This window comes from Bombus vosnesenskii, unplaced genomic scaffold, assembly GCF_011952255.1.
Source record: "Bombus vosnesenskii isolate JDL3184/JDL3185 unplaced genomic scaffold, Bvos_JDL3184-5_v1.1 scf7180000013274, whole genome shotgun sequence".
Classification (NCBI taxonomy): domain Eukaryota; kingdom Metazoa; phylum Arthropoda; class Insecta; order Hymenoptera; family Apidae; genus Bombus; species Bombus vosnesenskii.
The window spans coordinates 1299342-1317040 of record NW_022882932.1 but is presented as its reverse complement, the minus strand read 5'-3'; the positions used below and the strand labels follow the sequence as shown (position 1 = coordinate 1317040).

At 36.7% G+C, this 17699-nt stretch overlaps 1 protein-coding gene across 3 annotated transcripts in view; it reads right to left on the bottom strand.

Annotated features, from left to right (window-relative positions):
* LOC117231840 (lachesin-like) overlaps positions 1–17699 on the bottom strand; it is a 180417-nt gene that overhangs the window by 95126 nt on the left and 67592 nt on the right. For 2 of the 3 annotated variants that reach the window (XM_033490681.1, XM_033490678.1), the window contains exon 2: positions 5359–5543. In XM_033490681.1, coding sequence (XP_033346572.1) covers positions 5359–5422 — 64 coding nt within the window. In that variant the 5' untranslated portion in view covers positions 5423–5543. Of the gene's footprint in view, positions 1–5358; positions 5544–17699 lie in introns of those variants that run through there. The other variant, XM_033490680.1, reaches the window with a different exon arrangement.

The window sequence follows — 17699 nt, the reverse complement described above, 5'->3', positions numbered from 1 at the left end:
TAAATTTTTCTCTCGATTGCGATTTCGTTACAACTCTCTGTATCTCGCTTTGTATAACTCAACAGGATTTCTAGGGAAATTCAATAATATTGTCGGTACGGTAAAGTAACAACAAGGGGTTGCAATTCTCTTTGTTGAATTTCTCTTTTTTTCCAACGTAATGTCATATTTCCAAGTAATTCTACTTTAACACCACGTTTCTTTGTTCTGTTACGAGGCATCTTATCTTGATATGTAATTTCGCTATTTCGTTCTCATAACGTTTCTCTCTTCAATCCCGTTTGTTGGTTAAAGAAATCCCGCCATAACAAACTCTTTAATTTGCATGACGAAATATGAAAATACCATGGCGCAGTTGAAAACATCAAACGAAACAACAATTAGAAGGTCTCTGCAGCTGATAAAACAATGTTAGGTCGAATGTTAGATTTTAAAGAACAAATGAAACTGGAAATAATAAAAACGTTCTATATTCGATAATCTGTGTTTTTCTCCACTGAAGGTATTTACGAGTGGATGCTTCGCAAAGTTTAAACATCTCGTGTGTGTGAACGTAGAAGATCATGTACAGGGTGTCCCAAACTTACAGAATAATAATTTTATTAACGAGGGATTACAGATATTAGATACTTAACACGTTTTTATTCAAAACATGCATAGAAACAAAGGTTCAGAGAAGATTATCCCGCCTCACATTATAAATTCGTAGATTCTCCTACGATCTTCGATTCCATCGATTTTCAATTCTTATTTAAGAAAAGAGCAAAAATAGAAAAGTATTGACGTATCTTCTACGAATCGTTTCAGAAAGTTGGACGAAATGCGCGGCGCTGCAATTCTTCCGATTAGCCAGCCACAAGAGCGGTAACATATGGTCGTAGGGAGGAAAAAACGGCAACTCGTAACTTTAATTCGTTTAGATAGGGGTATATGTAGCCACGAAATGGCTCTTGGTCGGGAAGAAGTAAAACTCGCGGATGCGTTTTAAACTTGCTTGAAGGTCTTGTATTCGAGCCACCCTTAACGAACGTATACTTTCGCTTTTTTTTCTTTCTTTATTTCTTCTTTTCCTGTTCTTTTCTTTTCCAGCAAGCTCTCGCAGCTCCTCCTTTCTTTTCAGCTTTCTTCCATCGTCCCGAGAGGAGAAAGCAGTGCGCGGGACTTGACCCTTCGTGTCTAAGGAAACCCAATTGAGTTCTGAACCGCAGTTATCCGATTATCACTATATACGATATATTTGTGTGGCTTGAGACGATGATAGCAAAGGCACATGCGTGTGTTAGTCTGCCGTGGCTAGGTTGCTTCAAGGTGGAGATACATTCCGCGAAAGGAAGCGAGCGATTAATCACGTTTTACTAGACTTCGAGCTGAGCCAACCAATTTGCCCGGAAAGGTCGTTGTTTTCAGATAAGAGGGCGAGAGAAAGGGGGAACGAGAGACAGCTAGTGTTCCCATGGAACAATCGACGAATCCGACCGTGATACGGAGTATGGACAAACAATCTTATCTACCGGCCAAGAGATAGGACTCTCAATTTCTACTCCTCTCTCCCTCACACTGTCTGTCTGTTTGTCTGTCTGTTTGTCTCTGTCTCTGTCTCTCTCTCTCTCTCTCTCGGTTCTTCCTGCTCTCTCCTTTCTCTATGTTCCATGCTCTCGGTTCATGCTTCCATGTTCGAGTCGTTCTACGTTCCTCTCAACGACACCGATTCGAGACCCAAATCTCTTCTTGGATGGATCCTGTAGTTCCGGATGTCTAGGCGGGAGCGACATCCTGTCGTGCCACATAGAAGGATACAGTTTATCGTTGTCAACGGCGCTGACTGATAAATATTGGCTGACGGCAGTATCGCCATGAAGCAAACAGGTGTTCCAGGTAGTGGTAATAAGAAGGAGAAGCTGCCACATTTTTTCGATATTATATTGGAAGATTTGGCTGGTGAACATTTTTCGCAGGCACTTCTAATCTCTTCTGTTACAATATCGATACACGGTGACAGGGACTGCCAAGATCAATTTAATAAAAGCATGACGATAGTATACGCCTAGATAAACGTATAAAGTAGATAATAATGCAGAAGTGTTAAATTAAATTCACGATGAATTTCATATTTTCTGAATTGTTGTATGTGAAGTAAAGTGTACATTTTAAGAAGCCAAAATTTTGAAGGATCTAATATAATGTAAAATCGAAAGTTCGTCCCAACGTGAGAGGAGAGGACTAGATAAAATAAATAAAATTTTTCGTTGAATACATGCATCTGAATCGATGTGGCTTGATACGTAATTATGGAGGAATGGACTGAAAAACTGATGAAAAACTGATAGACAATTAGAGAGAAAGAGAGAGGGCGTGAGGGACAATAAATGAAATCACATAAATCGCGTTGTAACAGTTTAGTTTAGTTGCATTTAATAAATATTTTTTCCTCACGCTGTAAATATATCTATGATGAATTGAAAATTTTCAGTACAAACATATTGAAAACGAATGAAAATTAGTTATTTCTGTACGATTCGTTTACGAAGATTGCTCTTCCACGATCAAAAGGAAATCAAATAAAGTTTATATTAACGATTGTAATCCACCGTCAGATTAATTGAAAATTCTGTTACGTCTATATGTACGATATCAAGCATAGAGCATCTTACGTCAACATCATATTGCAATCAGTGTTAGGACTGTTGAATTTATGGTCGACTAAATCCACAAATTACTACTATGCAAGTAGTTGGTCTAAATGCAACTCGCAGCCGTAAACATAGATACTGGTATTTACGCCATACCAGGTCACGGTGGAGCTGTTCAGCAAGTCTAACGTTAATATTCGGACAAACCAAGATCGCTTTTCTTGCACGACAAATATGGTTATGTAACAATAATTCGGCATTGCGATCAAGTATTGGAAAGCTTAATGAGAAAAAGACAAACGATTATAGTACACGAGGAACGATATATCGCTGTTCAATTGCGATAGATACCTGTTCATTGTTAGCTATATTTACATATCCAAGACGAATCATATTATCCACATAATGGTTTAAACAAGAATAATTTCTTATCATCGAAAGCTTGGCCAGGTTTTCCAGCTAGCATTTAAAAAAATGCAGAAACAGATGCACACTTAACAAGATAGAAGATAAAAATACAAATGTTTCAAGCTGTAGCAACGTTGAGAATGGAAATGTGGATGAGAATTCGTAGTCTGCAACGAGGAACGTATTTGAGGAGAATGGCAATGCATTCTCGTTAGTCAAGCATAATTTAAACTGGATAATGGGTGATTGACGTCTGAACGAGGAAACTCTCTCAGCCATCCATCCCTACATCTGATTCCGATGTACAAACCTAATCACATTCGTAGGATAGAGGACGAGAGAATGAAAGGAACGAATAAAGTAACAGCGAACAGCAGTTACCTGATTTTTGTATCTTTATCAATCATTTTTAAGTTTATACGCTTATTTTGCTATTAAATATTGCTTTTAATGCTGTATTCGTTGTACTTTTTTCTGTGAATGTCGTATTATCAGCTACTTAGAAATACGAAAACAACAGTTCATCAATGGACGAATATTTACTGTATTCCTATTCAAAAGAGGAATTACGCTGTAACAAAGACGCGAATAAATTATTACGGCTACAAAGTATTAAAAATATTGTACGAAAGGAGAGGCAGAAAGAATTTCAAAATTACGCAACAGAGTGATGATAATCTGATCGCGAACCACTCGTTAGAGCTTCTTAAGTTCATTCACTCGTACTGTTAATCCACGCTTTGTTCCATAGAATATCCGCGACACCGTTCCAGCAGACAAATCGCTGCTAAATTCTGTTCTCCGTAAAGCTTGGCTACACGCCAATGTATCCGACACCATGCAACAAACTTATTTAATTATTTTTCAATCAAGAAATCCCGTTGTCGAGATGTGAACGGATGAGAGAACCAGTTATCCTAAACTTATTTAATTATTTCCTCTTTTACCTTGCACGACGACACTCGCTCGTGTGACGCAAAACGATACATCGTTCGTAGTCAGTTACCATACCTATTTTTTCAGGTAATGTTATTCCGTTATGGGACGCCTCATATAGTACATAGATAGTCTTCAGATGTAGTAAAAGATCGCATACAGAACGGAGATAAACTATCCAGAGACACTGGGGAAATGGAAGAGAGAGAGAGAGAAGGAGTAATTTATTTTCTTCGTTTCTTCCGCAAATTAAACAGGTCGACCGAAAGAGCTCGATTCGAATTCCATAGGATCGGGTTGAATTCGTGCTAGAATTTCCGTAGAAGGGACAGAATCGAAGGATACGTCTGTGAGAATCGAAGGATCCAGCCGCAGAACCTGTACATCTGGGTGAAGAGCGTAAGATTCGAGATCCGGAAACGGTAAATTAATTCGCGAACGACAAGCCCAGTCGGCATTGCTATCGGCCGTCGTTTCTCCCTCGGTTTCAGGGAATAAACATCAGCGGCAGAAGTTGACCGGCGACCGGGAACGACGTCGCTACGATGTCGGTTTCCAGGTCCCGGCGCATATCCGAAATTCGTTCAGCTAACCGTTCCCCCTTGGCTCGTGTTTGGCACCGGGTTTCCTACCTCGTTCCTCTACCTCCGTTGTATATCTGCATCGGACGTCGCGCGTCGCGCAACCACCGGGATTTCTACATTCGCTATATACCTAACTGTGTCGATCGCAATCCGCGAACTGCTGCGATGCGAATTGATATCTAATTCGGGTCCCGGTGATCTGCGAAATTAGCGGGCTAACTGCTTTTGCACCGGGGAACTCTCGGCCGATTGCGCTCCAATTTCGAGTTTACCGAGAACTGTTTGATGATTGACTTCGACGCCAGAATCGGGAAATATGCTCGATTCGCTTCGCCGCAAGAAGTGTATTCTGTTTCTGCTTCGTTTTCTTTTTCCTTTTCTTCTTTTCTGTTTCATTGTAGGAAGTGAATTGAAATGTATATAGCTGTTGAAATAAATTGAGCAAGCAGAGGTTTGAACGATTTCCGATTTTCGTAGTGAAATTGAGATTTTAATTTATAGGTCCTTTTAGAGACTGCAATGAACATTTATTTAAAAGAAATTCGATTCATCCGATAGTGTCTATGGCATTTTGTACGTATTTTCCCTAAACCACAATATATTTTTAAAACAGTTTGAATTTAATCATCGCATCAATTGGAAAACTATTTCACTGATTGCGAATATAATTTTTATTTTCAGATAAAATCTAAGCAAACGAAATTTCTATTTTAAGAATCGTTCATTTCTCGTAAAATTGTCGACCTGAATCGGACGAAAGACAACCAAAAGCAAACGACACCGTTAACTTTTTCACTCACCGATTGGCACGTTGACAGCAAAGAGAACGACAAGAGCGCGATGGCAGAGCATTGTGCACTGCATGGAAAACGCGATGAATCGTCGTCGTCGTCGGTCGGTGGAACCAGCAGCTGTTCCTTTATCTACTTAACGCTGTCATCTTCCGCGAGAACCTCTGTTTCCAGTCTTCTGACGCATAGCATGCCTGAAACAATGGAAAACCATGGTTAAACACATTCGTTAATCGTTATTCTTTTTTCTATAATGTGAATATTTCCGTGGCTATCCCGGTTGACAGATTGAATTGGTTGGTTCGATATTCGAACGCGTCTATTTTCGACGAACGGGACAGAACTACACCTCGCCATCGTCGCGCTTTATCGGCCGTTTCCACCGAGCGAACTTTCGACTCGTGCAGCCTTGCATCGCAAAATTGACTACCCTAACCACTTCCATCGTCGTTATCTGGCCTCAAGCTGCTGTTTCTCCTCGATGACGTTCGATCCTGTTCCGCGAAACTTGACTAACAGCTCGGTCAAAGACGAACTCCGGCTGATGTTTCATGGGACGTGGATCGATCGCTTTGTTTCCTAACCAAACGACGTGTAATTGTTCAGAAAAATTTTGTTTTGTGTAAATTTGTATGTCTATATTGCGTTGTTATATAAAACATTTTGAAGTTTCATTAGCACTACTAAAAGATAACGATAAAAGGTAGTAGCATAGATTCAAAACAAGAACATTTGGCGTATCTAATACTATTAACTATTAATAATACCTTTATACCCTCATGGCGTCTTTTCGCTCGAGATATTTATATTTCTATATTAATAAATATTTATATTATCTAAATCTATATAAATATAAATTTCGTTCGACCTTGTTGCCGACAAAATTGTTATCAATCTCTGTATGTTGAGCGGTATCGAAAAAAACGGCAAACGATAACAAGCATATAAAAGAACATATTCTATCAAAATACACTCATCGAATAAACGTTCTTCGTTTACATCGATCACGGTCGATTACTGGACACTGAAAAGCACGTGTCTATCCGTAACGCGCGTTTATTCGGCAAAACGAAAATCTGTAACGTATGGCTATTATTGAAATTGTTGTCTGACGGTATTCGGCGAGCGTGTTACGATTCCCCTTGCCACTGGACTAACGCGAGATTGTTAATTTTCCATATTCCACGGGACATGCGTTCACGGCGTTACGTTCCGCTTTGTGCACACCATTGAACAGATTCGTGGCCTTTCCGTTCGACCAACACGTGTAACGGTACTGATACGGTTTCGCGTACGATTTCATCCTCGATAAAGTATTTGTAATTCTAATCCGCGATCTAAACGATCGACAAAGAGGTAGCGTAGACTCGTTTCCGCGTTATGTATATCGTCGAAAATTATTTTGTATAGTCGTGTCGGCGACTTGATCGTTCATATTGGTTCACGCGTCTACGTGACAATAAATTGTTAATTACCATTGACGGTAGTTTGCTTTAAAGCATGAACAATGTAACGGGCGTGTGCCGCGACAATTTTACCAATTCGCGCGACATTGATTTTCAAAGTGATCGACGAAATTATCTGGCCCCACGATTCATCGTTGCTTATTCGATTTGCAAGCGGGTCAACAAGTCTCGTTATTAGCTCACCGTGCCTGACTATTGTGCGGATATTTATCGATTTCGTGCTCGCTTAATTCGTTTGTCTCTAGTGCTTTTGAGAAAAGATTCGGAAGGAAAAGTGGCTGTGACAGTTTCAAAATCAAAGATTCCAAAACAATATATAATGACAATTGCTCTTGAAAATAATGAAGAAGAATTTTGTTTTTAAAGTATTGATATTTATAGTATAATCGAAATAGAAATGGCAACTTTTGATAACCAATGTATCTAATTTTCCTCGTTCATTAAGGAACGCGTTAATGCTTGTATATTTTGACAAAGGTAATAACCAATTGTAAGTATGTAAATTATCATTGAAAATGAGCCATTAGTCGTAACATGTATCTAGTCGACAAATGAAATGAAAATTTTAATAGCGAAGTAGATACGAATTAATTTCTCAAAATACTTTCTCAGAGATCTGTATCAAAATCTCCTTGTAAGTCGCATGATCTTAAAACATACATATTGGGTTGGCAACTAAGTGATTGCGGATTCTGCCATTAGGTGGTATTGACAAAATCCGCAATCACTTAGTTGCCAGCCCAATATATGGTATCTTGATAATTATCGTCATTACGAATCGAAACCGAAGAAAAAACAGGATAACGATCTGTAGCAGCATATGAGCGTAGAAAAAGTCAACGGAATATTCAGATCTGAGACAGACCCATATTATTGTACCTTTGAATACTAATGATTGTTTTGGTCTCACAAGGTCTAAAGGCAAACGAAATCGGGAAAGATTGTTATTGCTGTTTCCTGTAATCTGCAGCTAGAGTTACACAAGAAGGTTAACTTTTTGTGGTAACGCCTGTCGATATAAATGTATGAACGTGCTCCTTAGGGGACTGATTGATTATTATCCTTTCTGCGATCGACAAAGTAAATAGTATTGAGCAAGCGACGATTATAACTGGCTTACACTATCTCTTGTACTTATACGAATTTTACTACGACTGACTAGTACAAATTCATCCACTCGTTTCTTATCAAACAACCTATACGTTTAATACATCTCAGATCTATCCTCGAGGCGATTTAAATAAGTCGGGATAAACGTATACTATGGAAATTTGTGAAGCGCATGCGACAAGAAAGGTGAAGTTAAATGTAAATTGTAAAGCGTAATGTATGTTGCAAATAACTGACGGCGCTTGTGAGTTATACTGGCACGGCGAAATTATTTAAATTGTAACGTACGGTCTAACTACAAATAAATTACACGGTGAAATGTGTCGCGTGTCGACGAATATAATACCTCGTGAAACGTGCTAAGTTTCTACTGCATGTTAGACATGCGGAGAAGACGATACCATAAGTTACATGAACATAACATCGCGTGATTATTGCGTGCAATATTGTTCTTGCAATGGAGCCAAAAAGTTAATACGATGCGACAGTTACTTATTACTGAAGATTACAGAAATAAATTAATAAGTTTACATTTGTACTGCTTGTTGCATATTGTTTATAGTATAGATGAAATTAAAATGGAGATTTAAATTACAATTAAATTTAAATTTACAATTACAAATGTACAATTTCTATCATGTACAATTAAATGTACAATTAAATGTACAATTTCTATCATGAGTGAAACATTGTTATTTCGCGAAAGAAGAAATGGTCTCATGTTACAAAGTGAGATTCAGTTCGTTTGAACTGCGAACCTTCGAGGGAAAAGAACGAGAGCAACTCTGTCCAGCCATCGTTATACGTGTGTTCGATGGTTACTTTGAGCGCCGAATCTCTTTATAATAGAAGAACGAAATCACTAGTGCAGCCTTACAGTTAACGTTTCCCCTAACTTTGAATTTTTGACATCGTTCACATTACGAGAGAATCTTCGACAGAGAAGCTTATAACATTTACATCAAGATTCTTCATCGTACAATCTTGCTTAAAAATGTTTGATAAAAATACCTATTATCGCTATAAAATTATTATAAAAAGCTATAAAAGATCAAAGTAATATAAAAATTGCCTAATAACAATGGCAATAATATTTCAATGTCACAATTTCACGATATCAAAATTTCATTATCAACTAAATTTGGCCGAGAAGACTTCTAACTATCTATCGAATATGCGACTTTCGAGTAAAAAATGAAATTCAATTTCCACGTGACTCAAAGGAAAATCATATTGGGCGCACTCCATGCTGGTGAAAATTTTGATGGCAATATTTGTGAAACCACTGATTCCTACGTACGTCTCCGCAGTGATGGGACGACGAGGCGACGTAAAATGCGAAACACGGAACACGAAATACTTCAGTTCGTTATTGGCAAGGTAAAGCCGATCTATACCACAGCAGAAATAGCGGCGGCGGATGCAGTACCGGCACCACAAGCAACTTTCACGCAGACAGCTGAACAAAAAGAGTCGGCGAATGGGGTTAACTTTAATTTACATTTGCTTCTACTTATGTACTACTATATCTATTTACAATGCATGTATGTGCGTACATATCCTTGTCGTGGTGACTGCTGCGCGACCACCAGCTGCGAATGTCTTGAGTTAACAGTAAGACAATTTCAAAAGACAACTCTTCCTTGCGGAAACGCTTGCATTCCGGTGCATGTGCCTATTAAAAGAACGTGGATCGCGTACCTTTCCCTTTATTTTTTTTTTTTTTTTACATGGTTCACAGTAACTATAAGAGGTCAGTGATTCAAGATATTATTGGCTTGTCGAGAAAGTTCGTAACGAAAGGTAAAATACTTAAAGGATTTTATAGAATATTTACGATGACTTTTTGCGAGTTATTGGTTAGCTGCATGATCGCTCTCCTGAAGAACTTCTCGTCCTTTTTAGCAATCGATCGCTTCAAGTGGTTTTTGCACTGTCCTAAAATGTTCTGTATCTTGTCATTATAAAAAAGTTTTTCGTTGAAAAACGTCTTTGCTATTAACCGATCTCAAACTTTTCTCATTAATTGCCACATTTAATGTTCAACTGAGGAAATTCGTCCCAATTTAATACTTTGTTATTTCACATTTCCCAACTTTAAAAACGTTATGAACTTACCGAACAACTTAATATTTTAACAAACAGTTATCTTTACCTTCCTTCCTTTAGTGCAGCGAAAAATGATGATAACTGTGTCTAGATATACCTCAGAAAGGATACATTTGAGGTTTCTTTTAATTGAATTATACTAGGTACAATCACCATCTTCTTCTTCTTTTCTTATTTTTAAGACAGTAGTAACTGATATTCGACATGAAATACAAAACTCCGAGAAAAGAACAACGTGTCGAACAAATTTCCTACGTTTTTCATTCGAATAGAGAGCGAATAGAGCTGGAACTTCAGTTGCTTTGAATTATTCATTAATGGCTAGAAGAATTCATAACTCGATCTACCGGTACGTGTTCGAAAAAAGAATTACTGTAAAATATCTTGATTCGGTTTGCACTTAAGAGTCGTCCATGTTTGAAGCAACTTTTCATTCCGCATTTTGCGAAACTACTTGTAGGAATCGTGCCGCATTTGCATAAATGTTATCTTTCAAACTGCAGTTCTTCCTCAGCGACGGTTTTACTTTCTGCTTTCTGACAGTTGGAGTGAAAACCCGTGTTGTTTACGATCTGCTAAATAAAATGCAAATAATGTGTCAAGATATACATATACTTTGTGATTATCGATCATTTGGACTCGAGAAAATAAAATACATCTCTTTCGTTCAACTAACATCATCTTCTATAAATGTATTTTTCTTTGCATTTTATTTCGTAATTTGAGGAACAGGGATCCATGAAAAGGAAACCGTAGCAACACGCGTTGCACGTGTAACAAGGGCTTACGTGTTTAGATTAGATGCAGATTAAAGCGCACTCAGAGATGGGCTTAGCGTGAGAGATCATTTGTCCGAGATAATTATTTTTCAGGTATCATGCGATGCTTGCAAAGTACGTGGCTTCCTATGGTTGATTAATGAGACGATCGAGGACGCGTTGAAAGACCGTAGATCAGTTGATATATTAGTTTCTATCTTTTCCTGAATCGAACCTTGACAAATAAAAGTGCTTTTCGAAGAGCAATTACGAAAACACGTTTAATTTGTTAGAACAACGTAAAAGAACAAATTTGAATTTTCAGTAGTGTATCACTTTCGAATTTATACCAGTTAGAAATTATACCGACGTCAAAATTTATCTGCAATGTAAAATGTGTATATAATACTACTGAATTAGTAAGATATTTCAATTAACAACAAAATTTACAATTTACAATTTACAACAAAAGGATGACGTATTTACCAATTGATTAGTCGTTATTCGATATATTAGAATTTAATTTATTTGTAAATAAATAACTACTCCATGCGTCATGTAAATGTTACAGTACAATAAATAATTCACGTATTACGTACCTTATGAATTTATATGTAATTTTAAAACATAACAATATACAAGTAAATAAATCAAAGACATTTTAAAAAACTTGCACGTACTAAACAAACTCTATATAATCTTTGGAATTGCTATAATCGCGTCTAATATTCTGTTACATTAATATTTAAATGAACTTTCGTTCAGCCCCAAAATGATCGTTTGATCATAAATGCAAAAACCTCGCGTTCATTCCGATGCAGTCGATTTCGAAATAGATAGTTTAAATAAAATTTCCCAGTTTCTTGATCGTTTCATCAAAACGGTTAAAATATTCATTATGGACCATTGATCCTGCACGAAGGCCCACGCTATGTAGTCGAGTATATACGCGTATATCGTGTCAGACCAAAACCGCGACACTATCACTTTTCCGATGATGATCGTTTGCGGCTGCGCAGGTATTTCGCTACAAGAGTAGGCGAAATTTACACGAAAATAAATTTGAAACGTTGCATGAACACCACAATTTCCGGAACACTTTATTCAACACGGCCTCACTCCCCTATTGTTCCCTAATAAAAATAATATTCCGTGAACGCAGCGCAACTTCCTAATTTTGATTTTCCTACCTTCAACAAATGGCCCGATTTTTCGAGAAAACTTAAATTGGAATTTTTACTCGGTCGAAATTCCATAATTACTTAATCTACACTCATGTTTAATTTATTTTTATTCGGCTACGTTCTACTACTATCTTCTTTGTTTGTTACTGTGTATTGTTTTTCTTTTTGCTGCTTTGTTTCATTTTTAATAAAATATAAGAGACACTTGACATTTTAGAAACGCTTATGATCCTAATTATTGGTCAGTTATTATTAATTAATATTATTCTTTTCAAAGATATTTTTGGATTTGCTATTTCATAAAAGTGGAGTAACAGTGCGAATAAGTATTTTTGGGCAATTACTTTTCGAATTATAATTCGTATCGTAGTATCGATCCCAGAGTCCAGCTCTTCTCGTTCCCTTGAGCAACTAAGGATCGTTGATTCTCTTCGAGACAGTGCTTTCGTAAGCGAAATTAAATCGAACAAGTAAACAGCTGAAGCGGGCAACACCGAGCTTTACTTTTAGTGCATGTCATTAAATAAAATATTAAGCGTGACGATAGAGCTATAAATTTCTTAACCAAAAAATGTCGAATATATTTAAACGACTTTTTAAACAATCAATTTTAACAACAAATTTAAAATTAAATTAATTAATTAAATTTAAAATTAAATTATTTTCGCAGATAATATATCTCAATATTCGAATCAAAGATTTAAAACGTATTTCAAGTTTGGCATGTACTCAGACACGTATTAAGAAATGTTTTTTAATCAACGAAGTCAAATATTTCGTTTAACTCGAGTATTTAGTCTTCCCTTAACTTTTGCATTTACATATTTGTCAAGTCTTACACATATTTGCAAATTTATTAAGTTTCTAACTAACGAAAAGAATTTGATAGATAAATCGTTGATATGCATGTTCGATACTAAGAGAGTTTCAAACGTTTCCGTAAAATGATTATTAGACAGATGTTATCTCCGGGGACGTGCAATATTTTCGACTGATACACATTACTCTCTAGAGAACGTTAAGTACACTGCTATGAATTAACCGTCACATAAAACTGGAGACTCTAACAAATGTCCCTTAAAGAATGCAAAAAGTCATCTTCGAGTAAATCTACAGAGACTGATATTCGCCGAGATGCTTTTATAGTTCTTGAAATACACACACACACGCGCCCGCGCACGCACTATCTATCTGTCTCTCCTTCGATTTTTCCTCATCCTTCTCTAAGGTTTTAATTAAATCAAGGTGTACGAAAGTGACACAGTGCAATCCATTAAACAATCAATGAATGAACTATATCGTTCAAGTTTCCTTAACTGGTATTATATCACTGATAGTGTTAAATTTAAAGCGTTCTTCAAACTGAAACCCTTTTAAAATGTCCAATAATATAGAAAAAGCATTTATTGAATGAAACTTGTGGAACCAGTACAAAAATAACAAATTTATACTGAGATTTATATCAACTATTTTAACGATAATCAAAAGCAATTACTTTTTTTACGTGACTTGCTATTCGACTTTCTACGTTACTTCAAAATGATTGCTGGCAGCGCGAGCATTGCACGTACCAATTGATCTGCGTGTTTTCATTGGAATTACACACAGAAACAGATAAATCCGCGAGAATTTTTTGCGTCTTTTACAACGAAGCGGATAAAAGATTTATCGCGCTCTAACGTAAAACGTAAAATATTTGAATGGGAAAAAACGTTGATCGATTATATTTTTACAACTATCGGCGAAAACAAGTCTACGGAAAAACAATCCAGCAGGGAAGGATAACGTCATCAGCGATGCTCGATTACAGTTGTATAAGTCGAGAAATATGTGCAACGTAATTATTTTCGGGAATTGTATTTTAGTTGAATTTAAAGCTTTCTACAAACACTATTGAAATACTATTTTTACCTTCAATAACGGAGACAACTGAACTAAAACATTGATATTTTGTACCCGATAAGAAATGACTGAGGATTATTTTCCTTAAGACAAGAGAATTTTTCCCCAGGATTACTAAGAGCTTCATGATCTCAACTTGGATATGCATTTCCCTGTCTGATTCAACCATCAACGATATACGAATATCAAGCAGCAACGAACTCTGAAATTGCACGAAACTGAAACGCAGTGGTAGTGAGCGAATTCGGTTCTCTCGAACTCGAAAGCTTCTTACGCGGCAAAGTCTGGCGATGGAAATACGATGAAATATGACGAGGCACGATTACATCCGTTAGCGGTGTCGCAACGTTCAAACACAATTTCCATTGAACATAGAGGAAAGCGATTGCACGCTCGCTGGAGTTCGATTAATTCGCACTCCCGTGCGAATAAAGACGCGTAACTGTGTCTCGAATAAAAGATAACCACCTATTGCCATATGTGTTTTCCGTTTTCGTGTGCACGATGTGCATCCGTGAATTCGTGAATATACAATGACACCGATCTTCACTGGGGTAAGTTTACGACGCTCGCTCTTCGCTTTTACGAGTTTGTCAAGATGAAACGACTTCGCGCGAACTCCGAATCCTTCTTTTCCGCCGGTGGTATTGACGCGTGAGAACGTTTCCTTTCAACTGTGGCTCCGACACTGTCTCGTCCCCAGACGCCTCCAACACAGTGATCGACTAAAGTTTAAGACTGCCGGACTCCCAGTCATTGAATTTGTTTCTTACTTCATTTTCTTTCTGTCCTTCCTTACGGGGAGAAGGAAAATCGGAGTCGGAAGGAGGCTCCGAACGCGTCAACCGCCGGCAGGTAATTTCCGTAATCATTGAATTTTCGCCGGCTTATGTTCGTTAAGTTAGTGCCAACTTTGGTCTCGCTGCTCTCCTCCTCCTCCCTTTTTAATTGAAAATTTATAAGCCTCATCCGCGTGCAAGAACATTTCGAATAGTTTTAATTGGAACAGTGTTAATTAACGTAGTCGCGCCGTATATTAGCAATTTTATTGTTAGACTTACGTGCCAAGCAAAAAGATTAATTTTGACAGTACCCTATTCTGGAATGTAACACAAAAAAATAATTAAAATAGAAGATAAAGCTCCACACCGATAAGCTAGAACTGCTTTAATACACACTTACAAATAAAATACCTACGTCGAATACTGTAACGGGTGTCATTTTGTTTCATTTCCATAGCTTATATAATAATATAAGATGCTATATTATTCTATTGCCTTGATTATTTTCTTCACTCTGCCTTCTTCAAAAGAAAATCTGGCTTCCTGCCCCTATCAAACTACATTCAACCATCCATTACATCTAGTTTATATTCATAAGGTTCGTTCATTAAAAACTAATTTCTTTTTAATTGGACCGCAACCTGGGTTGACATTGTTCTATTTGTTTTGCCAATAACTGACAGAACTGACAAAAGGAAACAGCTGCCATCCTGATTGCATGTAATTTTTCTGCTAATTTGCGAAAAATTTAAACAAAGAAAATTCCTTTTTAGATTAAAGCGACTCAACATTACGGCAAACATGATATTTTCACGAAGGGGGCAATCGCATTGCCAAAAATATATTTGTTCACAGTATAGGACAATAGGAGAAAAAAAGCTGCTGGTTTTTCCGACGAGTTTGGCTTGATTTCCTACGGGATACGACGAGTAGAATAGCGGTTCGTGACATTTTGGTGTCTCTTTTATGGAATACCATGAATTTTTTAAAATATTCCCCTTCCGCCCTAAATCGCGTTAAAATCACATTATGCTATTGCCGGATAACGTTACTTTTTAAATTACTATTGTAAGAAATTATTAGTATATAATGATGTTATAATATAAAAAAATTAAGTACATATTTTGATTATTCATGATGGCGAATAATGAAATTTTGGTATCTTTATTATAAATCTCGGTACTGAATATATCAAATTTGGTAACAAATTTCCTCTTCTTTAATGTGATTATTAGTTGACGAGATGATGAAATAGAGTAGATTCATTTATAAATTTCAACCTCCGAATAAATGGCATTTCTTATGCACCAGTCTAATATCTTCGAGATTTTCCCAAATATTTAATTAACTGAAATATTCGAGAGAATTCTTGAATTACTTCCTGATGGCACTCGCGAAATTAAAGAGTTAAAACACTCTAAAATTCCTATACAATGTTTGAACACGGTTCACTTGAGGGAAGGAGAAAAATGGAAAGCTAGGAATAGGGTGAAACGTAGTTAATCGCGCACTCTGCTTTCTGCGCCATCGGGTTCCGAGTGTACTTCCATTTAAGTTGGTCTTTATTTTTATCGAGGGCGTAGCGGAATTTCACGATTAATTTATATGTTGTCGACCGTATTGGAGAGCTCTCATCCCGGTCGCGATACCAACGTGGAATCACTTTTTCACACTTATTGCCTTATCGAACTTCGAACGTCCTTAGCTCTGGAATGCAAATCACTAGAGCTTAACTTAGATGAACTCCGAAAAGTGTGGGGTCTGACGACGAAAAGAGAGATAGAAGGAGGAAATGAGACACGGAATCAGGCTAAAGATGAGAGTCAGAGGTTTCGAATTACCAAGTGAAGAATCCCTTTAAAAAAAAAAAAACAAATTCAAATATCCTGCGTAAGAAGAATTTGCAAAGTTTGGTAAACGCGGAGGATGCAAATAATTCACGCATGAAATTTTAAGTGCATTTCAAAAGTGTGAATAGACAACGTGACTTGATTTTAACTTTGTAAGTTATTTAATACGACGACGTTTAATTGTAAAATTATACGCAGATCACGTCGCGTTAATTTGTTACAGCCATGTATCTTAAAAGTCGACAGCCTTTAGATGTCGAGAAAAATTAATTATAAAAGTGATAGTGTACAAATCAATACTGCAATAAAAATATGTAAAATATAAATAGGTATAATTATATCTATAATTCCGTTATTCAATTATCAGGTAAATCGTGAATTTAGCTATTCGATTCAAGCTGTATGTGTGATTATCGGAGATTATTATCAGCTTGTTAATAAGATTTTCCGAAGATCCTTAGATCGATTAGCACTCAGTCAGGAAAAACTGAAGCTTTTCAAGCATAAACATGCGAACGAAATCGAATTTTCATAATCATGGAACAAAGCTCGGATATTCGTTTAATGCTTAATTACCCGTATCATTTAACCGATATTTTCGTTAGCGTAAGTACCTTGTAATTCACAATGAACACACGAAAAAAAATTATATCGGTATATTTGGTTGCAAATAGTTTAGTAACTGGACTCTCGAATGAAATAATAACGACTATCTAAGAAAATTACAATGTACCAATTATTTGATTACAAACATTTACAAAAAGTTTTTCCATCACAACTTTTAGATTGTTTTCGCCCTCTTAACACAATACGTAAAGAAAATAAGTAAAATACAAGTTAAATATTTTTTCAACCGCCACGTCATATATCAGTTTATATCATCATAATCCTTGTAGTGCAAAATATAAATTGAATTTTAAACGAAGTACAATGTCCAAAGTTAACCTAAACAATCGTGATCGCCTATAATTCAATAAAGATGTCAATTAATAGATCTCGTTAGTCCTACAACGCGTTCATAATTTTTGAACGCGTATCGAGAAAATTATCGCTTAACGTTATCGCTCGTACAACTCGCGACAGAATAATTTCGGTGTTTTTCTGGTGGTCATGGAATCATCAAAACTTTGCGGTTCGCTGAAAATGGAATCAAAGAGTATCGAGTAACGATTTAACTGCTGTGTGGGTA